The following is a 25323-nucleotide window of genomic DNA, read 5'->3' as shown; positions in this document are numbered from 1 at the left end:
TGCAAATGTTCACAATGATTTCCACATTTTCTGTTTTCTTTCTTTTCTCTTTTTCTTTTCATAGATGTATATTTTACATATACATACATACATACATATGTACATTGTGTGTGTGTGTGTGTGTGTGTGTGTGTGTGTGTGTGTGTGTGTGTATAAAAAATAGTTATAGGCGACTGCGAAGAATTTTGAAATAGGTGCGTACTTTTTTCTCGCATAGCAATCAATAATTCCTGTGTGTTTTTAATTTCATTTTATTTAAAATCTATTGAGAAATTATCGTGCGCGACTCGTTTAAATTTATTGGATTTAGTCTGTTTATTTTAATCGACTCTCCATTTTGATATGTCCGTTGTCATATTTGTTAAAAAAAAAAGGATAAAATTTAATAATACCATTAGTACGTTGCATATGCAACAAGAGATCAACTTTTTTTTTGTTCTCTTACTCTTTGCAGCAATAGAAAACACATACTGTGCAGGATAAAGTTTTTTGAAGAATAAAGAGATAAGATCGCAGAAAATGTTGGAAAATGAGATGGTGTTTGAAATTTCCGCATTCGTACTCGATATGAAACTTTAAAGGAGTTCCATGATTTATTTCGCCGCACCATCTGTGGCCCGATAAAAAACGTATTCGTCCAATCATGCAAGTGTAATTTTCCTGACTTACAGTTCGGTTGCGGTGACGAATGAGATTACTTTCGTTTGATCTTTCCTTCCAAGAAATCAGATTGGTGTTATATATGTACTTACGTTCGCGAATCGCGTTTCAATCGCAGAACTCATCCGTATTTATTGCCGTGTGATAGGCGGGCTAGTATCGATCGATCTGCCAATTGCGATATATACAGCACGAGTAGTTTATTTAGAAAGGTAAACCAAACGATAAGCGATGAGCTGTATGTGCCATTATATCGATTACGAGGATATTATATTTAATAAAATAATAAATCGTGCTAAATGTCAATATGCTATAAACACGAAATTTATGTGTAAATATAAAGGATGTTATAATTAATGTAAAAGATAATGTTATTATTTAAAGTAAAATGTAGTTTCTGAAATGAAACGACAGGTTCTATCTGTACTCGGCGAACTAGCCCGTCAGGATCAATGAAATCACCGGAATTATGTCGAACGACGTCGAGGACTGAAGCTGTTAAGCAAGATGTTAGGAGACTGAAGAGCGCCACGTTGGATAGAATGGGGAAGATGTTTAGGACGCGCACGTCTGCCGTAGGAAGATCATTTTTAGGCTTGGACACCGTAAGTGATTTGGATCCTCGGGGCGTCATGTTTCACAAATGTAAGGTGCATCTGGGGACTCGCGACGTTCGAGCTTCAGTAATATCTTGTGATATATGAAGAAAGTTTAAATCCTCAGAGCATCATGGTAGTGAAAACGAATTGTAACACTACATCTGACCTTAAATATGTCTATATGTGTGCCTACATGTATTGTATGCTGTTAAAAAAAATTTTTGCATGTGTTTTATTAACTATTTAAAGGTAAATCTAGTGAAGAATATAAATTTGCTTAATAATATAATTTCTTTTGCCTTGAATAACTTGTTTCGCTAAATAATCTGTTGTTTAAGAAATTTAATGGATTTTGAATTAAATAATGCATCGAGTTTATTGCTGTTACGTTATTGATGAAAACGTATTTACTAAATAATATAACGATTTTTTAAACACTCTAATTTATCTCCAAATTTATCGGTGATCTCGTTAACATGCAACGAATGTGTAATTGATTGTTTAATTGGGACCAATAAAATGCATGTCAATATAATAATCACTGCAGATTATACTCAAAATACCATTAATTAATACAAATTACACATGGATTATACTTACATTAAAAATAATTAGATATTTCAATAATTGAAATATTTAATATAGAAGAACTTCATTTATCCGAACATATCGGTGGAGAAGATGGATCCGATAACTGAAGGTTCAGATAATGGAGATAATTTATTAGTTCTTCTCTCTACTAATACGTATTAATTTCGACGAGAGGAGCAAATTTACAGAAAACTAAAGTTGACTAGCTCGAGCTCTTATTATCCGAACTATTCGTTCGGATAATAAGAGCTCAACTATGAGTTCGTATATTTGGAACTCAGCGCCATTTGTTCGTACAAAATAGAGCGAACAAACGTAATTCTGGTTTGAATTAGTTTTCCAGTGATATTATTCTTATATTGTAATTAACTTGAATAAGTAGGTGCAAAAAGTTTTAATGACTTGTATACCTGTATACCTCTCGCTCTTCTATTTAGGATGTGACGCGCGTCGATGATTATGATGAAAAAGCGTCGAGGAAAGAAAAGACAAACTCTTTGGGAAGGATGCTTAAGCTTGTTGACAAAGACGGTTCGCCTAGAAAACTTTTTGTTCATCCACGGGCAGGTTCGCTGAGTCGTATACTACGTAGGCATCCTCATAATGAGGACAATGGAATTATCGGCAAACCCGCGGAAGACACCGGGCGTGGAATTCTCTCCAGAATGCTTAATCAACTGAGAGGAAAGTAGAGATTTAGAGAAATTTGTTAAGCGAATCTTTATATTAGTAGACAGGCGCGAGAACTTGTCGTTGAGAACTCGGACTTTTATCACTGATTTAATTAGTGATAGAATCTTAAATACTTCCCTTTTAAGTAAACTTTATCTTATCTATTTTATCGAAAATATAATTCCGTAACATTTATAATACTGTTATAATACTGTTTGTGATTTGAAATTATAAAAAGCAAAATTACGTAAACAGTTTAATGAAACGTTAATCGCTTGTACTTTAAACATAATCGGGTATATTTTGAAATGAGAAATGAACATACATGTTAATTATAGGTCGTCCCATGAGCGGAACTATGGCCAGGCCTGATACACACAAGCACAATAAACTTAATTCTTCATTAGACTTGCCATCAGAAATGCCATTAAATTCGAAGACGACTAACGTTACGTAGGCATTATTAGCGTCTAGAGAATCAGCCCATCATCGTTTAACATCGTTTAACTTGGGAGACATTTGTATTAATCTTGATTTCATATTTTGAGAAAAATTTTTTTAATTATATGACACTTAAAATTATGTATTAAACACACAGAGAGAGAAAGTGAGATAAAGAAAGAGAAGCAATCAACTGTATATTCAAAATAAACATAAATATAATACATAATTTACTCTAACAAAGTTTTTAATATAATTATCTTATTTTTGATCTACTTATGAAATATTATCTACATTGCAGACAATTAATGGTGAGGGGTGTAAAATAAAATGAGAGAGAAAGAGAGTGATTACTGGAAGAGCCCACGTTTATTATGCAAGCGTGTCCCTTCTTTTCCGTATGCTTGTATAATGCGATATTGCGGGACAACCTGTGTCCCTTCGTGCTTCGCACACGTTGTACAAATTCTCAGATACATATTAATATGTATTACGATGTTACGTGACAGAAATAACTGTATGAGTATGCGAACACCGTGTCGTGGTTGCGCGGGTGGTATGAGAGAGTCTTTATTCGTGAAACCGCCCTCGCGCGTAACGGATCGTTTTCGCAGCCGGTATAAAATGTATTTACAAAAGAGATTATAAACCTACGCGGAGTATGCACTTGTGTAAACTTGTCGATTCCCCGTGAAAAATCGTGGCGAAACTTCGGAAGGAGGGATTTCCTGTCGTTTCTTGCTCACTCGCTTTGAGTGCTCGCTTCGGATCGCTTTGTGTCGACTCGTCACGACGACGCAGTATCACGTAACTTTGCCGTCAGATATCTCAGTCAAAAAGTATCTTGTGATCGATCCAGAATAAGAAATTTTCCCCTTCGTACGACACTTTTGCCATCTTTCACGGAGAGTCACTTCTGAGGACGACAATTTTGTGGACATAAAAAAAGTGCGATCTTAATATATAAAATTATATATACAATGTCGCCCTGCAGACGTACGCTTCGGCACGCGGTACATTAACATCTCGTCCCGCAAGTTTTGGATTTCGATGTTAATGATTCAACAGCAACGATTGGCACGTCTTACTAACGCAGGTGGTAAAAACGACCTCACTATTAATTCGTTCGGGAAGACCTACCGCATCTGTGCCTGACGGACTTTTTGTTCTTCGTTCCTGATCAACGATCATGATTTATCACAGAGTAAAATAATGCAAAATAGTTCAAGCTCTAAGCTATTTGTAAATCTGATAGATTAAAATTCAATGCGTGTTATTCTCGTCCTCAACTTTGCCTCTAAATTAAAATCTAACAAATCTTATGATACTTTAACTTAACTCTATGAAAGAACAGCGATTGCACAAAAGTATTAAATTTTTTGCACGTTACTCACATGCAGATGTCTGCGCATTTAATTGTGAGATATGTTATTTTTTATTCATAGTTAACAATTTATCTGCATTAAAAAAAGATAATTGCATCCTTATATTATGCAACTAATGTGCGAGTACATTATTTTAAAAAATTTTATTTAGATCAGTTAATAAAACGGAAAATAATCTTTAATATTGGTGACGTTATTGCATATCATAATTTTTTAGTCTAAATATAATTTTTACAAAGAATCTTTTTGCGCGTTAGTTAATAGTTATATAATCATAATTTCTAGTTTGGAGTTATGATATAATAGTCTTCAAATCATAATCTATAATTTAAAAGAGATAGTTAATAACGATAACAAAATAAAAAATATTTGAGCTCAATTATTAATATAATCTAATTATAAATAATGATATATTTAACTAGGAATTGCAATTATACGCTATGTTGTAGCGTCGAGGTAATGTACAAGTTGTGAAATCATTCACGATACTTTACATATTCAATAACGTCAATATTATGTTACGGTTAAATAAAATACAACCTTCTGTCCAGTTGGTCAGATCTTAGAGTAAATATATAAAAATGAAAAGCTGCAATACAGGTATTAATAATATCCATATCGCACAAAAATATTAAAAAAAAATGTTTTTCTAGAAAAACTCTTATTTGAGTATTAAGGATCATTGACCGTCAAATTGTTTCAATAGCACTTCAATGCGTGCACTTTTTTCTTAAATTTTTCAGATGTAAGCAACAGCTCAAGCAACAGGGATTGAAGTTAGCGGAATTGCTAGAGAGTTTAATCACTTTTTTGTGTTGTTTTTCTCCAATATATCCTCCGCATTTTTCGCGAATAAACTGACATCGATAGCACTCTGCATTAGTATATCAACAGCACAATTACGATCAACGTGCACATGTACAATTATATAAGATTATCATAAGGTAATTTTCATGAATCATACAGAATTTTTATTAATCCGCCTTAAGCAATTTAAAAATATTAAAAGTATTGCATTTTTAAAAAGAAATTATTTGAAGTACATAACTGTCTCATATTAACTACTCTAATTTATTGTTAGTTACGTGTCATTGGTGTCCATAAGCGAACAGCGGATTAATATAAAGCCTGGGCTTACGGTAAAGTGTAATTTTTAACAGCCCCTGCAATCATTTATAGAACCGCGCTTCACATCGTGACCGGTAAAATTGTGTGTAAAAATGCTCGTCCAAAAATACATCGATGAATACGAAATTCTTCCTCTCATTTTTCTTTTAAATTACACTTTTTTGAAAAGTCTGACGGAGGAAAACTAACCCTGATTACGAAAACTAAGTTTACTTACATCGTGCAATCAATTACGTTTCGCCACGCTCTTATCGAGAACAATACAAAATTAAGTACATGTATTTTGTATATCATCGCAAAAGCGACATTAAATACTGGAAATGATTATTCGATTTTTCTATATGTCCTGCGAACGGCTGAGGGTCAACTATAAACTGCAAAATTAAGATCTATCTATTTGAAACTATCTGGAACTGGGGATTATCGCGAAATGTGACGGTTACTTATATTTATGAAGTTCTATTGCTTTTTAACGGCGATCACTGATTCGCGATTATAAGAGATGATAATATGTATACAATTTCACGGAGAACATTTTATAGTAAAAGTTATTTTGTACGACCATAAGGAGACAGTATAGGACTATAAAAAGAAATTTCAGAGAATTATACCATAAGTATTGTAAATACTATGGTAATTTGATGAAAAACATGGTCATAAGTTCTCATAATTCCTCCCTTGATCCGCGCTTACTATTTACCATTGTGATAAAATTTTTATTATAAAATTTTTTCCGTGTTTAATCGATTATCGCGATTGAATTACTGATTACTTACATATCACGCGCACACACATCTACACGCATACGCAAATATACACACGTACTCTGACTCCTTCGAAAAAATGATATGGCTTCTACGAAAATGCGAGTTTCTTGTTCCCACTGATATCGCTCGTCTGAGAAAGAAGGATCGATTAAAAGCTCCGCACACTCACACCCGCTCGTCCTTCCGATTTTTTTCTCTAGGTAATTCGTTTTAACATTAAGATTATTACTTATACAAATCATCATTTAGTACGTGTCTCTCGTAAGAATTTTGGACGGATGGTTCGCTATTCCGAACGATAACTCAACTAGCGTGGTCGTCGAATGCTTTGCGTCTTACTTTTTTCTACGGATCGCTTTTAAGTTTCATCCGACCGCGCTTCATTAATTCTTGAAATAATAATAAGATAACGTAGGATAATTCTTTACACGTCCCGTGCGAGTAGAACGCGAAATATGAACAAAGTGTTATTGGTGGTAATCTCAGAAGAATGTTTGTATCGGGAGAGGAACCAAGACGCCAGTTCGCAACGTTTGTATCATCTAATCGATCTACTGCTGTCTGTTTTATAGATTGCGACTTAACAAAGACGTTCGATAGACTCATTGCGGATGCGATGTGGTCCGAGGCCCCATCGTGACACAACCAGTGGAATATGCATCTCGTTACAATATATACGACCTACATTTATCAACATAGCGCACCTTATCAGCTTTTTGTTATTTATATATAGATATGTGTACATGAGTTGTATACATATATTAATAAAGACGTAATCTCTCCGATCGAGTTGCACAACGCGTATAAAACATCGCGCATGCATTTGATTCGTAATCCCACACTTGGCAGCATATTCGGTTTGACACCATCTATTTGCGCCCCCCCCCCCCTTCTCTCTTTATTATTGCCTTTTAAGACAGTCCTTTTTTGATATAATTATTTTAGTCGTGAGAAACTATTCTACGCGTATCACGGATTGAACACGCTGAACTTCGATATGTAGCTGACAGAGAAATAAAAATGCGTGCTCACTTATAATTTTACGTAAAACGCTTCTTCCAGAAGATTTCTTCCATTGATTATCTCTTCGCACGCAATTTAAATGATTTCCAAATTTCTCTTACGCTGTTTGTTTCCATCTTTATCCGATTTGGACTGTCATCTCTTTACTTTTACACTTTTCTTTTCCAAGGAAACTTGAAGATTTGTGGAGATTCAAGCACCTTTGGAAAATGAGATTCGCTCCTGTTGCCATTAATTATTACTTCTAGCCAGTTGAACCATCACATTCCTGACTCAGCTATTCCTTCATCATCTGTAAAAGAAATTAAATTAGGAAGAATTCAAATTATAATCGTGCAATTGCTGTTTGTCATGTACATTGCAATCATGCTTGATGCAAGCTACATTATTAATTTTGCAAACAAATCAATATTATTTTATAAAATTGTTATAAAATAATAATTTAAATTTAACATATATATGTATATAAATATACTGTCTTATTTTAGGTAAATATTTAAAAGTCTAAACTTTAAAAAATTATTTATATATTCTACTTGAATTACTAATTAGAAATAATAATATTATAAATTGCATATAATAAATTTTACTACATTTGAATAAGACAAAATATTAATATTTAACGTATTAAAAATAAAATTAGCAAAAATCTATATTATAAATCGATTCTCTCGACAATTAGTCAGTCATCTTGATCATTGTCGTTATTCCGCTGAAATTTGTATGAAAAATTAAATAGTAATTAAGATATAAACACAATTAGGCATTCTGTCTGCTAACAAAACATTAATTATCAGTTGGTGAAACATACTTTGTTGTTATTTTGTTTTCACATGCAACGTATACGATTAGTATACAAACATTTAGCATTTGATAAAGTAAGCATCCATAACGCGTAGATTCATGCAGGGAAGAAGAAATACAACGATCGAAATTACCCTCGATGCAGGAATCGCTGTTCGAAGGTCACCTCTCCTTTTCATCCCCGGCAGGACTCATAGTGTTTTCGACCGAACTTCGATTCTTGCCTGAATACAAAGGTTGCACAAGATTGCAGAAAGGGAGGGTGTGAGTTACTAGGCGGAGGAAGTGATAATGTTTTACAAAAGGGGTTTTACACCATTGTTTTCAATCACAGGGTAAAACAACGTAAATAATACTTATAACCCTCACCATTGCATAATAAATAATTAATTTGCTCTTGATATCATATTTCTATCCACTTAGTATAATATTCCATTATTTTTTAATAGTATTTTATTAATATTAATATTCGCAGTAATATTTAACCTATTTCCATGCAAGGAAAAATTCAGAAACATGTGACAAGTTATTACAGATATTCCATTTAGAACCCCTTCCAATGCATGCACTACTGATTGATTCCCTTGAACTTTTCAATAATTGATATTTCGATTATCCATTGTGAGGCATTCTCTAAGTCGTATTTAGTTCGTCATTGATCACTTAATTTATCTCGCAATTGTCTCAATTAATCCAGGATATTTTGTGAAAGTAATAGAATTTCAAGACGTACCTTCGAATCCCTGATTGTCATGAATCTCTCGTGGTGGTCCAGTGGTATCCTGCCCCTCCAGAACAGCCAAGAGACACTGATGGATGCAGATATACTGCTGTTCCGTTTGGACCATCCAGACCCGCTCTTTCCTCATCGCCCAAACAATCCCGAAGATATCAACGTACTTCGATACGAGGATTTGCTGCAGTATTCTGTCTAAGGTAATGAACGTGCCACTACGACCTACGCCAGCACTGCAATGAACGACTATGGGCCTCTGATCGGGTCTGACCCGTTCCCTAAACGCTCGCACGAACCTCGCCAAAGTTTGCGGTGGACTGGGAACGCCGAAATCCGGCCAGGTAGTGAAGTGGAAGTGTTGTATCACTCTCTTCACATCACCCTATGGCACGTCATAATTTATCTCAATTAAGGGATCGGACAATTCAACCATTAAGAAGTACTCTGATAAATTACATTCACTTTCAAGAGGAGTTTGATAGGATAAGCAATCACTTACTCTGCACAACATAAATTCCGTAATACTCCAATCCGGATAGTGCGTCTCGTTGAGTATCGTGACGCAAATATCTCCATAGTAGACCGGCAAGGTGTCCATCGGCCAGTAATGATCGCACTTTTCTCTGCCCTTCTCAATGCATCTCGTTAGCATTACGATTGCCCTGCTATTGCTCTCCCATACCATTCGCCAGAAGTCGTCGCGAGTCGAATGCAACGGTCCTTGAGTTACAATAAATTCCCGTGGCGAATTGTGGCCCTATTGCGTCCCATAAGAAAATCAAAGAATTGTTCTCGTTATCGAAATTTAATTATTTTAAACGTTTAACTACTTAAATAGTTTTGAAACAAGCCAGTTTTTACATACCGGAACATAATTGGCGTTGATATAGTCGGAACCCTCTTCATCATCAACAGGTTGAAGTTTGAACCTACTATGGTCGTATGGAAGAATATTCGTGAAGCGATTCTTTGGCCTGTTACAAGGCAAATCCGCTGCGGTACATGGTTGATCTCTTCCGACGTGCTTCAGTTCTTCAAACTCTTCCGAGAATCGAAAATCGGAATCCGCCGACATTGTACGATAGTGCTCAGCAAAATCTTCAACTTTGATGGGTCGGCTAAATGCAACAGTAATTATTATCTTATTGTTTTATTACAAATATTAGAAAGTTTACTCTTAAAGACATTTTAATTGTAAAATTATTTCCCAATACAAATTATCTTCACAAACTGTGAAAATATATCTTTTTATATTATAAGTAAATAATAATTAAAATTTCTCTCTGTAGATTAAATAAGTTCTTATACTTTAATTAATTTTATCTTAATAAAATTTGATTATTACAATATTTAAAATTAAAGATAAAGAAAGCGCAAAAAGTTGTGTGTAAATTTGAAGAAAAAAAAAAATTTCAAGTTAATTGCTGAATCGATAATTAAAGTTTTTAATTTTTTAACACTATTTGTATTTTTGGGTAAAATAAATGTCACAAATATTGTGTAAACTTATTGTTACAATCTCAATTTGATAAAATCGAAGTGAAGTAATATCTTACCTAGTTTCAATGACGCTGTCCGGCAATGATAGATTATCGGTTGCCCTGGTTTCTGTTGTCTTGCGACCCTGGCTTCTTCTCCTTCGCATAAACAGCCCGATCCCCAATAGGAACAGCAGCAACGCTATGGCGACGGTGACACCGACTATAATGGCCGTGTTGTCCTTATCTGTTCGACACGCACAGCGAATTTTGAGCGTTACGATGAGTCAGGCGATTGCCAAGAATCGCGATAGACACGGTTGTTCGTGAAATGTAATGTCACACTTATTACGCGACGCAAATAAAGCTTTGAACTTCTATTCCGAAATCTTACCTGCCAGCAGCAATCCTTGGGCAGACATGTACACGAAATAACGAGGCATGAATTTAGCGAGGCTCTCACTACATGCGCAGTGTGCCTCTATTTTATAAACCAGTTACCGCATTGGATGTATCATCATTACACATAATTGTTATTTTTATGAATTTAAGTATACTTAAGTTTTTTCATCACATCATAAAAAAGATAGATAGATAGATGGATAGAGAGAAAGAGAAAGAAAAAGTGCGAGACATCGGATGCGTTAATGGTACGCGGCTTTTCTCACGTCTTAAGACTTTTCACGCGATCGCTCTCACCTGTTTGAATGGGGAAGCTGTAACTGGTGTCCGTAAATTTATCTGGTGCTGTAAACGCGCGCACTTTCACCCGGTAAGTAGATCCTGATTTCAATGGTCCGTTACAGTATCCAATTTTGTTGTCGCAATTCTCGGAACCGATTGTAAAGTCCTCGACAGATCCATTTTTGAAGGGGTAATATGGTTCCATTACCTACAGATTTTATTACAAAAATATGCAAATTATTGTAAAATAATTGACAGTAACTTGAAATAATACGTAGATATTAAGCATACATTTATTCTGATATAGCGTTGTGTCTATATCGTGTAAACAATATAATAAAAAATATAATATAATAATTAATACAAATTCTTTTTAAATGTTAATTAAATTAAGTTTATTTTTCCAATTTATTTATCGTCTATTTTAATTTTATATCTCTAAATAGCTTTACGTGATTCAGTTTTTCTAAAAATTAAAATAAAATGTTATATTTAAATATAACTCTTATTTTATTACTTTTTATTATGCTTTATTTTATGTAGAAAATAAATGTATCGTTTTCATAAACACCTGAATAACCATTTTCTTGATATACGAAATTAAGTAGTTTAAAGTATCCATTATTGTATATGGTCAACTTGTTTATAACTAAAATACAAACACAGTTTTCATGTTATACATGCCACGATAAACTTTTCTTTCGTTTTGCTACGCAGTTCTTTTAAAGAAAACATTAATGTTAATATTAGTAATATCGTACGAAGAATCAGTTATAAGATTGCAGGCGATTAGCATAATATCCGTCGAACAGTTCTTTAATAACATGTAATTTTTAAATCAATAATATAATTTGCACTCCGTTTTTATAACTTCGCAAGTTATTTTTAAACAAATGAGAAAATAGAAACACGGAATTCAATAATCCTGCTACGTTAAACTATGTTTAACATTTCGTAAATTCAAAGTGCATTATTTTTTTGTAAATGTTATTAGATTCAGTTCACACTGCTTTTCTCTCCGTGTAAATAATTAAATACGAGTCCACGATTTAACTTTTTAAAATGTTCATATCACGGTCACCACATCTGCACCTTTGCAGTTTCAGATCGCAACTAGATTACGTGTATCCTTCGCGCATAATACTCCGGTGGTCCGCAGGTCGTTTATACATGATTGCGGATCTACGTCATAACGTATACACTTTACGACAACTGTCCATGATCTTGCAAGTCAATAAGCACAGTGCGGTATAATTTGCTGCATTGATTATCTTAAACGATTCGTTTTACCGCCTATCATTCTGGCGTATTTTGTACGCATTGAATAGAGACTAACGCTTAACATGCTAATTATTGCAACAGAAATATTTGACCGCACATTTATTTTGTTTGAATTTAATGCTGCGTCAGTCTTATTTAAATATTTATTTTACATAACATAGATTTTACAATCAGCTGTAGAATAATTTATCTTAAGTACAGTTCGAAAGCGATATGATATCTAAATATTTGAATCTAGTATGGATACATTATTTTATCTTAGTTAAATCTGGATGTATTTTTTTATAATTATAAGATATATACATATAGAAATTTATATATAAAAATTTGTGCAATAAATAAGCATTAAGTAAAGTTTACCTGATAGGGTGGCCAGATGCTGTAGGCCTGGACATCCCTCCAACTGGGCATCTCTAGTCCAGAAGCATTCTTGCTGTCATCTTCAGCAACGATAATGCTGTACGACGTGACCGCGCCATTCTGCTCACTGAAGTAGTTCTTCCTGAATCTGATTTGGATAGTAGTGCTACTTCTACAGACCTCCGTGGGCACCACCTGCGTAGATGGTTTTGGCGGTGCCAATATCGGCATTTTTTGCTTCCAGATCGTCTCAGGACCAAAGCCGATCTTTGTTTCCGCTTGAATTCGGAAAATGTAGGTCTTGCCCGGTATGAGGGACTTGATAACACCACGAAACTCGGTCGGCTTGAAGTCCTGCATCTGGGTATGGGTCGAACCCTAATAAAACAATTTAAAACGTTGCGTAATACTCTTCGTAAAGAAATACAAAACAGCTTTATCTATTGCCATACGTATTACATATTTTTAAGTTGCACTAAACAAATTTCTTGAATACATTCAAAAGGGAGTCTTACTTCTAAACCGTAAGTGATGCTAAATTTTCTAATGATGCCATTTTGCTCCTGGCTGGGCAGAGACCATACAAAACTGATGTCACTTGGTTGAATGTCGATAGGATGAAATTTCTCTACTTTTCCTGGATACGATTCGCTAGTGGTGAAACTGGCACTGAGCGGATTCGAGACTCTCAAGTAAGAGGATTCTGTGCCCGAACGTACAACCAATGTGAACGTATAATTTCTATGCGGCTTCAGATCAAATATAGTGATCACGTTGACCGAGGTAATATTTTGGATGTAGTTTCCTTCCGTATTTATATATTGTACTTCAAAAGTATCATACTCTCCCTGCGGGATGTCCCAGGTCAAAGTGATCCTTGTATCATTTACGTCGATCGCATGGATCGCAGTGATCGGTTCAGGATCTAAAATTAATATTTATCTTCGGGCTAATACAAAAAAAATAGTATGAACTTGTGCCTGACCATTGTGAATATTTAATTGTGTGAATTAAAAGATTTTTATCTACATAGATTCAATATCTATCAAATATATGCGATATTGCATATACATATATAATATATACGTGTTAAATAGATATTGAGGTTGCTATAGAATTTTGTCGATATGAAAGAAGATACATTATAATATGATATTATTACTAATTTCTTTTTTTACTAATATTTTTAATTCCTTCACTGCGATCTTTTTACAATTACAGTAATAATTACAATGTTATATCACAAAATAATAGTTACAGTACTTCAAAAGAAAAAATAACAGTACCACGTTTTTAAGTGGATTATCTGATGCAAATTCGTATAGTTTTTGTATTTTAAATACATTATGTTAGATACTTTTTACTTTGAAAAATTTAAGCAAATGTAGTGTTGAATTAAAATTAGTGTTTAATCTTCAAAAACTGTTCTAACTTCACACTGATACACGTTGATACTCACAGAGTCTGTCTTGCCGGAGGAGAGGTCTGCTCTCCACGTTATCGCTTACTGTCCAAACAGTTACGTTGTACAGTTTACCAGGGGTTAATCCAACAAATGAAACTTTGGTATCAACGTCATCCACCATACGCTCCTTTGTGGTATTATTCTCATCGCTAATCCTGAACCGGTAAAGATTGAATCTCGAGGATTGAATCGGTGTTGGCGTATATCTTAACGTCAATGATCCTGGTTGGTCTCGGTCGACCACTACGACAACCTCGGACTGGATCAATGGCACTAGATTTCAAAGTTTCATTTTTGTTTGCTCAGCTATTAGTCGACCTATCATAACCTTAATTGCTTTTAACTGATTGTTAAGCTTGGAATAAAATCGGTAAACCGATTCAAAATTCTGATAGACGAATATGATGAAATAGAAGTATATAGAAGAAACATGGCAACACGAGCAATATTAATAATTGACAATTAGGATATCACGTTGATCATGCAAGCAAAACTTGTTAATAAACTGTTAAAATAGCGGACAATAATGGATATATTAATATAACTTCACTCATCATCCTTGATAAGCAAAGCTAATGCACTCACTCGTTCTTGTAGTTAAATTACTGATGTCGCTGACTAGATCATACGAAATCGTGTAGATGACGAAGAAATACTGTACTCCCGGCATTAGGTCGCTCACTAGGATCTTCTCGGTTTGCACAGCATTCTCTTCGAAACTGATATCGGGTACATCGTTCGTCTCGCTGACATTCTTCGTTCTGAAGTCCTCTGGATTCTCCACTGGCCACCATTTTATAACGTAGGTCTCAATGCGACCCTCAGGTCGCGGCCATTCCAGAGTTATATTGGTAGAATCAATAATTGGGGTGATATTTAGAACTGGGTTAGGCCCTAAAATGATAAAAAGATATTATAAGTTTGAATTTCCAGGTTGTTGTTAAGTACTTAAATCGAATGTACCATTAGCAAAAAGTATGTAATAATTCACGGTTTACTTACTGACTGTGTGATTCACTTGTAACGGATACAGGCTTTCGACGCCGTAACTGACGGTATTCACTTGTATAGTATACCTCTCGCCGGGTGTCATATCCGCTACTTCTGCTTCCGTGTCACGAACGCTGGGGAGTTTGACCCACCTGGGATCGTCTTCCGTGCGATATCTGATAGAGTATTCAGTGAATATCGAATCTGTCGGCGCTTCCCAATGCACGACGACGGTATTGCTCGTGACTTTTTCAATACTGAGATTCTTCGGTGGATGAGGTACTGACAAGTAATTCAACGAATGTTTAATAAAATAATTAAATTACTTAAATAATATTTCACGATTGATATATCAAATGAAAGATAATAATATATAAAGAACCGATTAAACTTATTACTCACGGACGGCTTGTAAGTAATCGTGCGGCTCGCTTCGAAGTCCATGGCTAATGGCAAAAACTTTGACCTCGTATGCCGCACCAGGATAAAGGTCTTCCAAGACAATATGCGATTCCGTAGTCAGAGTGGTCGCACTTTCTCCAGTGTCATTCCTATTGTGGGTCACTTCGAATTTCTCTTGTTTAGAATTGACGTCGCTCTTCCAGGAAATGTTTAGACCTTTCTCAATAGGCTTCAGATCCTCAATTACAGGACTAGCAGGACGTGTAGCTTGATACAGGACGGTTTCGTTCGACTCGACTTTATTGCTAATCGCTTGAACTATTATGGAATAATTTCTTCCTGGTAGCAGAGCTTCCAGTGTGACCTAACGGTTTAACAATTACATCAGTAAATTAGAAGATAGAAAGAAAGATTGTAATTCTTGTCTAACGATTCACAATACGCTCACCTTTGTTTTATCAGTCGTCAAAGTGTTACTGTCACCACCAATCGTTGTTTCCACTTCATGGTATTGTAGCTTGTAACTATCCTGCATACTGGAATTCTCTGGACTCCAGGAAACTTCTACCATACCAGTTTTCTCATCGATTACTGCCCTAAGATCGTGAACAGGTAGCGGTTCTACAAGTATGATAAAAATTGAGAGAACAACATAATTATAAATAATTACGAACGCGTTACTTTTTATAAGTACTACTTAAGGGACAGGAAATGAACACGTACTCAGAGTGACATCTCCACTAGCCGGCCAACTGGTCACTTTGCCAGAAACCGTTTTCACTACCACTTGATATGTTTTGCCAGGCTCTAAGTCTTTGAACTCCCATCTGTTCTCGTCGTCCCGATTGCGCGTGACTGGCGCAAGCCTCCGGTTACTACCGAGCGATATTTGATACTTGTCGAATTCGGATGTTCCGTTGGGAGGGTTCCAAAACATACGAAAAGAAGTCGATGTCACAGAGGATTTGTCAAAAGTCACGTTAAGTGGACGCAGCGGTACCGTACGGTACTGAGCTGTGGTGGGCGCAGATGTTTCATCCTCGGAGACTGTTTGCACGGAAATATTATATGCTCTGCCTGTAATCGGAAATGCAAATAATTTAGGAGAAAATAAAACATAGATTAATTATTTTAAAAGGAATAATAAATTTGTTGTTACACTTTTAAGAATGTTTGTAAAAGAATATTAAGTAATTTCTCTTTAAATCTTTTTGCCATTGGATTCTTTCTTCTTGCATTACTTTACTACTTTCTAAGAAACACCACAGAAATATCAATTATGATAACAATTCCATTACGTGGTTGTATAATCAGACGAATTAAATTTCTGTAGCATATTAAATAAAACGAAGAAAACAAAACGTTTAAATCTAAATGAGTACTTTTATAAATATAAGATAAGAAACTACCGCGTAGGAAATTTTTTTTCTTTTATTGATTTATTCTCGAAGCCAATTTTACTTATTATAAGAAACTTTCATAACAGGCCTGTTCACGTTCTACTAATTAAACCTTAATTTTGTTTTTAATGTTAAAACAGATAAATATTGATACAATTGTGGAAATTACTCGTCTTGCAACTCATGCGCTGCTCTATTTACAACAATGCATACTTTCTCTGCGAGTCTACTTTGAGTAACCTCATTTCGTACATCTAGAAAAATGGAACAAAGTAGATTTGCAAATAACATCTATGAAATTGATTTGTTTTTAATCTGAAAGAACACGTTTCTGCTCAAGATTGATTTCTCACGGAATATAATGTAGTCTGAAACGTTTACGTAATAGAATCTTGTTTATTTGATGTAATCGCACGCGCATAATACGGAACTGTCCAGCAGTTCCGTATTCTGCGCGTGTGATTACGTGATAACAAACAACTCACCTGGAATAAGTCCTTTGAAAGCTGCCTGTGCAGGACCAGGTGGCTCGCCTTCCTTCTCCACATAGAGAATGGATTCTATCGCGTCCGGTGGGTCTATGCTAATTTTGTAGTGTGTGTATATGCCAGCCGGATAAGGAGGTTGCCATAGCACCAGCAGCGTCGTCTCGTTTCTGAACCAGACGATAAACTTTCCCGGGATGTTCGGTTCTGCAATTGATCCAACGCTAGACACGTATATCGATCCTTACGAAACATTTGTAATTTTCAAGGTGTTTTTTTATACTTGTCGTAAAATTTCTGCTGGTGTAAGCGACACTCTCTTTGGCGTCCAACACGGTGAAGAGTTGAAGCGAGTACGTGGCACCAGGCGTGAGATCACGTAGTGTGTAGGGCACCGAGTCGACGGGGATGACGGTAGTCTTGGGATTTCCGGTATCGCTGAAGCTCTGCGTCCGCAACCGGAAACCGGAATAATTCCCCTGAGCCGGAGGCGACCAATATACGATCGCGGTCTTCCCATTTCGCACCGATACCGTCAAGTTTGATGGAGGATCGGGTGCTAATGAATCACATTAAATCAATTGACTCTCCAGAGAGAGTGCACGACAGGTCAAGCAAACGTTTTGATTGTCCGTAACTTTGCGTTTGTAACTACAATTCGGACATTCATTTAAAACATCAACAAAACCATTAAAATAAATTAACTAAAAAAAATGTATTGTCACGAATATTACTGTGTTAAACATTATAGGGTCAAAGTACGTACGTGTCGTAATTGACGCGGTCCATGTCAGCCAATCGTGAAGAGTGCTGTTGCTGTAGTACAGCCAGTACTCGTATCTCGTCCCAGGCAGGCCATCTCTGAACTTTATGACATCACCGATGTCGGTGGCGGCTATGGTGGTGTTTGGCGGTGGAGAGCCGACGGGTGGGCTGTAATCCAAACGGTACCAGGAACCACCCTGACTCAGATTGCCTGGTATCTCGATCGCGAGATCGGCTGAATACGTGACCTGAGGCGAAACATAGAGAAACCGCCGTTAATTCGCACGCTCGTAACATCATTCGCATAATTAATAATTTCGCGGAAATATAAAATTTGCATTAGCAATGCAAACATGTGTTTAATACACGGAGGGGAGAATTTAATGTAACGTCTGTCATGCTGTCGTATTAAATTTTGTTTTAGTTACTACACAGACAGCCAAAAATGTTTATTAAAAGAATTAATTTTATTTATTGAAAATTGTTTTGTTAATTATTATTAATTTGCTGGAGACAACAGACAACAAATTAGTTCTTGTTTTGCCACTGAAATAATATCAAATTACATTTGCCAGAGGTAGAAAATGTTCAATTGTTCTTTCACATTGAACGTAGCAATAATGGTACTACTATGGCAAATTTCTTTTATTCCGTGTATGCGGGTTACTAATTTGACAAATACACATATGCATACATGTAAGTGAATTATATTGAGCGAGGCATAAAGAGGAGGAAGGAGGGAGACTCGATTACGTTTGAATAAAATTAGATTATGCAGTGTCCTTATGCAACAACCTCATTCTACGAGAACACGTATGCGTACGTCTAACTGTTCGGACTCATCTCGGCGCTTGTGTGCTCTTACGGTCTTGCCACGCAATGTCGTAACCGCGATCCGTGGGTCGAGCTCGTGTTAGTAAGGACCCGTTATAAATCAACGATGTATCTTGATTTTCCAGGTTTTGGCGTCCCTACAGATGAGCAAGAAGCTGAAAGAGGGTCATTTATCGTGTCATCGATCCCTCATCTATTTTTACACCTGTCGACGTAAAGATAATACCTACGATAGCAACAAACTTGTGCGCTCTCACGTAGCAACGGTTATTCGATTCGATATGTCTGATTCTTGCACGATATCGTGATTCCCACAGTGTGAAACGACTCTAAGTTTATGGACGGCTTTTAACGAGGCCCACGACCTCCGTTCAGCGCTTCGCTTTCTCCATCGCGAAATATTGGCCATTAACTTGCGAATGCACGTTCGTCCAGTCCCCTGTACACAACGTTTTTGCATTCATTTTTTCCAACCACGTGTTTCTCTTTTACAGCAACAAGCGTTTAGTCACTAAATTGTTCTTCACATAAAAATTTTTCAGTCTTTCGAGCTAGTGACATTCATTAACAAAACGCAAGTTGTTTTGTCAAATTTATGGCGTAGCAATATGTGCACGAAACTTTTATCAAACTGGAAAATTGATTCGTTTACCTCGATGCCAGGAATATTTCAGTTAGGCGTGAAAGATTGCGAAGCGATGGTTGTGGGAAATAACGCAAACGATATCTTGATTTTAAATGGATGTACTCGCGGCTACTCATAGATGTGAATTCTTATGAACTACGGACGGACAGCATAAGTGCACGACATACACACGGCGGGGAAGCAATGCGTTCTCAGACGTGGGAAAGATTGCGCACCGCAAAACCTATAACGCTGCTGCTGACACGTAATAGAGAGCTCACTGCAGCTGATATTCAATATACTAGGTCATCCAATATCCAATAGGAAAACTTTATTTGTAAGAAAAAAAGTATTGCTGGTTGAAATTTCTAAGCTCTAACTTTTTTATTAAATATTGAATGTGTAATAAATACATATTGAATATTAAAAACAATATGATAAAGAATAATCAGAGGAACGATTCGCAAATTATCAATACCTATTCATACGCGGCATGATACGGAAATTATTTGAAATGCGAGAAAGGAGTATTGTAGGAAAGATAAATTATTTGGCTTTTCTCGATAAATCTTAATTTGACATCTAGCTTATGATAAATTAACTAACCTATACATGAAAACTCAAAAGCAACGTTGATTAACTTGTACTACTGTCCAACACTATGAATCTTTCAACATTTAAAGTGACGAAATTGCTTTTCCTACAAGCGCTCGCGACAGTGAGGTGCATATCGATCTCTTCTTTATCTCTCTCCATCGCAATGTCTCTTTTCCCACCTTCCCTTCATTTCTCTCAATCGTACCCCCTACAGGCAGCCTATCCCTCGTGCTTGACGTCGCACCGATGATGACAAAAACTCCTAATTGTACAAAGAAGGCACGAATAGCATGCCGGCTTGGCAGAGATAATCGGGGAAATACGTGGCTGAGACACGCGAGAATTTCGTTTGCCCCATGCCTCGAAGGGTATAAATTCTCTTCACGGTTGAAGGTATTTGCCGCGCGATGATTAAACGCGGCATGCCGACAACGTGATAAATTACGCGGTACATTTTACATAAAACAATGAAAAAATTTTAGTAATCGGAGATTTAGTGACCTGTCATGGCAAAAAGTGATATTTGAATGTTTTGTAAAAATACGTTTTACAGAGAGAATCACCGTTGACGTTTAAAAAGCGCTCAAAATGTCTGTATCTCGATCCTTTGAAATTTATATGAATAATAAACGAAAGCACCAATTTGACCTGCGTATCTATGTTATTTGAGAAGAAAGAGTAACTTGCAAATGTAATTACGTTACACGATTAAATTACTGTCATTTGATACGTAATATTACAACATAAAACGTGAACATAGGTTGTGTCATTATAAATATCTATCGCGAGAGTCTCAAACAACGTTAGATAAATCGATGCAGCTGCATTTTTAATTAAATTATTGTGAATAGAGAAAGACTGTATTCCAGTATCCATATCGCAAATGTCACTCCAAAAATACTTTGACATTTCATTCTGTTTTAAAGTAGTTTTTTCTACCACGTTTTATAGAAGCGTGGTTATAGTATCTATATCATGTATGTCTCATTAAAAATACCACATTTTTTACATCTCAGCTTTATTACATCCAGTTCTAAAGCAGTTTTCTACTTAAAAAAAAAACAAAAAAAAAACACATTTTACTGAAATGTTTGACCTAAGTAATGATGATGGTTCTTCGCTTCCAACTGAGATTTTGAAAGTAGAAAGTAGCATCCAGCGACTCTCCGTGAGGTATACGAAGTTCTCGATCGCATGTTTGAGGTCTAGCGCTCACGTCACTTCCGGTTGACCGTTGTCACGCGCTTAGCGTATTTGCGACCTTGCGAACGGTTTTCGTTCAATGTAGTACACGGAAGTAGGTGGAAGTAACGTGTCTGCGACACCCTATCAGCTGTAGCGTCGGGTTTGTGACACTTTGTGGCTATACCGTTCGTCATCCTGTTTTATCTACTTTGGTGTGTCTCGGTATATTAGGATGTCAAACAAGTTTCACTTCCTTTTTTTTACAGGACATTACGCGTACAAAACTTGTTCATATATGAAATTCATTTAAGAATTATCTAGAAAGAAGCTTAGAAAATTTTGATTTTTCTATATTATACGTAATGTTTGAATAATTGGAAAAGCAGACTTCTTTTCCAAATGTTAAAATATTATATTAAACATACTATATATGTAATACTGTCATGTGATTTTTAAATGGGTTTGCTTAAGAGAATACAAGATAATATCGATTTCAATAAAATAAATATAGCAAGCATGATGAATCATGATTACACTCGTCATCCGGTGCATTATGTCGACATCGAAATTGACTGACTGCATCCTCTAACACACTCGTATTATTCGATATCACACATTATCTTTGTCGTCACTTCCTCTCCTCTCGAAAAGTTTCTATTAGCAAGACTTATTTGTGAAGCTACTAAAAAAAAGATAAATATACTGTATTCGAGACACGAATAATAATATAGAAATAATAGATTCTCAGGTCTACGTTCTCGACTTTGCTTTGTCTCGTCTCGAGAGTAAGACAAGATAAATCCTCGTTGGAAATCCTATTTTACATATTAGCTGTGAACGGCCGGCTAGTCAATATTACGGGACAGGAATCCGATATTCCCTTTGTCTCAGTCACGCCGCGCCCGTGCTAGGACGGTATCAAAGGTACAAACGTGCGGGACGCATTCTGGTTCATGAACGGACTCCGAATCCGTAAATAAGTGAGAACGTGATCGTGCATGGAATACCAGAGACCAGCGGAGGACAAACCGGCGAGTCTTGGGAAAAAAAAAATTCCAGGCTTGAATGTAGGCAAACAACGTTGGGAATGAAATAAATGAAATCCGGAGGTTGTCGTCCTTACAGTAGTTTTGTAAAAATGTGCGCCGCCCTACGGTCCGCGAGAGTAATGCCGGGAACGCTCTCAGAGAGGATGTATATTTCCGCGTATAAAATGCACTTTTGCGTTTGCTAATTTTACAAAGCATATAAATATAAATAAAACATGCGCCATCATCCTGTCCGTCTGTGTTCTTGTTACGAGCGCACTCAGGAAAACATCCAGCGTATCGTAAATCTGGCGATCGTTTTATTCGCACAAAGAGAATAAAGAAAAGGCACACACGTTTCGAATGCGCACTCGGGGGATTCTAAGTAGCTCGCGTCATTTTTATCCCTTGCAAAACCTGTTGCCCGACCTTGTTCGATTCGTGCACGGTGGCCTTCTCTTTCTTCCCTTTTAATCGCCACTTTCAATGTCCTTATATCTATTTTTAAACAATTATGTATCTACTTTTTTAAGTCCCGTTGAACGAAGCCGGGCTAATTGCTTTTCGTTATCTGTTTTGCCGATGATATTTATGTCACAAAAACGTGACGCGAATATATGTAATGCGTCAAGCTAAAAGAGTTACCGTGAAAGCTATTTATAACGTTCAGTATTCGGAAAATTACGATGTAAATGGCGCAAAGCCGCGCTTCGTGATAATTAATAGTGCGTGATTAATTAAACGGGAGTACTTTAATTCTACTTTAATGGCCGGACAACTAAATAATAACAGCAAGATAAATCGGTGGTCATAATGAAATGCATGTTACTCTTAGATAATCGCCACGTCGACGTCACGCACGTCTCGCGTGACATTCTCTCCACCCGTTATCAACTGTTATTTGTCAAAATGAATTTATGCGTTAATTCTAAACGTACCAAAGACGTATGTTTACTTAAAATTTACATATGTGTATAAGATTTAAATAAAAGATTTAAAACGTTAAAAAATACACTTTAAAGAATAAATATTCAAATTTGAACGAAAAGAAGATCAAATTTTATCCCTCGATGTTCAATGTTAAGAGATTCAAATAAATCAAGTGTCAAAGGAACTTTGAAAGAAAACTAATGTATATTGTAAATAAAACTTTTTTTCTCGTACAAAATACATTGTACAGAGATTTATTTTATTAATTTAGCCGCGCGAATGCTCACAGGTACAATTTCTTCGAGTATGTATTTTACTGCAATCTTCGGAAAATCCGTACAAGCCGAAACCGGAGCAAGAAATCTGTATTATTCGAATTGTTTGACTGTTCGGGAAATTTCGTGCGCCAGCGGGTGTGACACGACGTTTTAGAACGTGCCGCGGATATATTCCATTGTACCCGTTTTGCCAGCAAATTGCTCGCGAATGCGTATTGTACATATTGTACATGTTTGATCGCTCACAAATCGACCCATATTCCCGCGTACCGTCCGTGAACAAGCGCAACGTTTCTTGCGCTAACACGCAAACAAGTAAAGCTGAAAATTTACAGCCGGACGTTGCATTAACGCTTCGATCCGGCTCTCTCTCTCTCTCTCTCTCTCTCTCTCTCTCTCTCTATTTATCTCTCTCCCTCTCTCTTGATTATGTAACTTTTACAGTATGTAACGCGCGTCGCGTGATCATCCTGTTACACTGTCCGCGTCATTGACGAAGCGTGGCAGTGAAGCGGCCGTTTGGGACGTAGCAGGAAGAAAAAAAAACCGTCGGTAATGACCGTAATGCAATTACCGCGTAATTGGGAACGAAATCATTACGATAATTCTCCACGTGTTGTTCGAGGTCCGCTTGCTAGCAAATCGGAAACGCGACGGGACTGTTAAGCAGAAATCCCGTCTCGTAGTGTGCGGCGTTAAAATCTCTCGTTCACCACAGTCGTCGTATTTCCATTACGGGAGACAACAAGTCGACAAGCCTAACGTCTCGTCTCATCATCAGAATTATTTCTTATATTTAACATACTTATAATTGTTAAATATTTTTCATTGTGAACTTGAAGTTAATGTCCAATGCCCGAAACGATCGGTCGGTAACAATGCAATTGTACGGATGCGAAAAATCCTTATCAAACCACACGTGTTCGTAACGACATTCCGAGCAGCGATAACGTCGCTTGTGTTTCAACTATCGCGCGGTAATCCGTTTTCAGTATTACATTTTCCTGTGCACATGTGACAACGGAAATACAGCGTCTTAAGACACGGTAAAAGTATTAGGCTGTTACGTTCAAATATTCATTTCAGTCTGGGATGTGTGTGCTTCTGCAAAACAACGGCGAAATAATATCGTCCGATGAACAATATGTCACGTACGTTGTTAAAAACAAACGTATTTTATGATGATGTGTAGCGATCTCTTTTTTTTTCCCCCAAAAAAATGATAAATGCGGCGTGTCACATCGAGCGCAATGTAACGCCGCGTTAACTGCTTCATGGATCGCTTTGACACTTTTTTGTGGAAACAACTAAAAGATGAGATCGGTTGTGAAAATGTTTTCCACGTTTAAAAAGAAAGCTAAAACATATTCGCCGTCGATCAACGTACTCGCCTCGTGTTTTATCAATTATCGCATACATTTACTTCAATTAAATATTTTTTCTTCTCAAAATTTGACAAAAAAGCTGAAAAGATTTACGTTTACATGTATGCAAACTGCGACTATGTTTTTGCACTTTAGAATAACTAACACTTGCGGTTGTTTATTAGCTAACAACTGCTAGATGTATGTTTGCAATTGAAAATGAGCAACGACGCATCAGACGAATGGTATGCTAATCACATTGTACTCTTACATGTATATAAATGCTATTCCAATGCATCATTATTACGCGTAAACATGTATTTCTTTTTTAATTTTTATCGGGAAAGATGTACAATAAGTAAAGAA

The 25323-nt window shown here is 36.3% G+C and overlaps 2 protein-coding genes across 6 annotated transcripts in view; one reads left to right on the top strand and one right to left on the bottom strand.

Moving 5' to 3' along the window:
- The first annotated feature begins 515 nt into the window (after positions 1-515).
- On the top strand, positions 516-3148 carry LOC105834530. The gene is made up of 2 exons (XM_028194513.2): positions 516-1361; positions 2288-3148. The coding sequence occupies exons 1-2, from the start codon at positions 1113-1115 to the stop codon at positions 2540-2542; spliced, it is 504 nt and encodes a 167-aa protein (XP_028050314.1). The 5' UTR covers positions 516-1112; the 3' UTR covers positions 2543-3148.
- A 165-nt stretch (positions 3149-3313) lies between these two features.
- Positions 3314-25323, bottom strand: part of LOC105834538 (tyrosine-protein phosphatase 10D) — a 35760-nt gene continuing 13750 nt past the window's right edge. Inside the window, exons 2-20 of one of the 5 annotated variants that reach the window (XM_036284052.1) lie at positions 18118-18364; positions 17635-17910; positions 17352-17558; positions 16190-16543; positions 15915-16087; positions 15467-15830; positions 15077-15346; positions 14660-14968; positions 14069-14347; positions 13125-13534; positions 12610-12987; positions 10984-11176; positions 10679-10693; positions 10363-10531; positions 9672-9924; positions 9306-9563; positions 8804-9188; positions 8205-8294; positions 3314-7558 (exon numbers count right to left, since the gene is read on the bottom strand). In XM_036284052.1, the coding sequence (XP_036139945.1) occupies positions 8233-8294; positions 8804-9188; positions 9306-9563; positions 9672-9924; positions 10363-10531; positions 10679-10693; positions 10984-11176; positions 12610-12987; positions 13125-13534; positions 14069-14347; positions 14660-14968; positions 15077-15346; positions 15467-15830; positions 15915-16087; positions 16190-16543; positions 17352-17558; positions 17635-17910; positions 18118-18364 (4602 nt within the window). In that variant the 3' untranslated portion in view covers positions 3314-7558; positions 8205-8232. The remainder of the gene's footprint in view (positions 7559-8204; positions 8295-8803; positions 9189-9305; positions 9564-9671; positions 9925-10362; positions 10532-10678; positions 10694-10983; positions 11177-12609; positions 12988-13124; positions 13535-14068; positions 14348-14659; positions 14969-15076; positions 15347-15466; positions 15831-15914; positions 16088-16189; positions 16544-17351; positions 17559-17634; positions 17911-18117; positions 18365-25323) is intronic. The other 4 variants (XM_012677095.3, XM_012677094.3, XM_012677098.3 and 1 more) reach the window with 4 other exon arrangements.

The sequence above is a fragment of the Monomorium pharaonis genome, chromosome 3 (genome assembly GCF_013373865.1).
Source record: "Monomorium pharaonis isolate MP-MQ-018 chromosome 3, ASM1337386v2, whole genome shotgun sequence".
Classification (NCBI taxonomy): Eukaryota; Metazoa; Arthropoda; class Insecta; order Hymenoptera; family Formicidae; genus Monomorium; species Monomorium pharaonis.
Note: the sequence above shows the minus strand (reverse complement) of the source record. Positions and strands in the feature narration are given on the sequence as shown.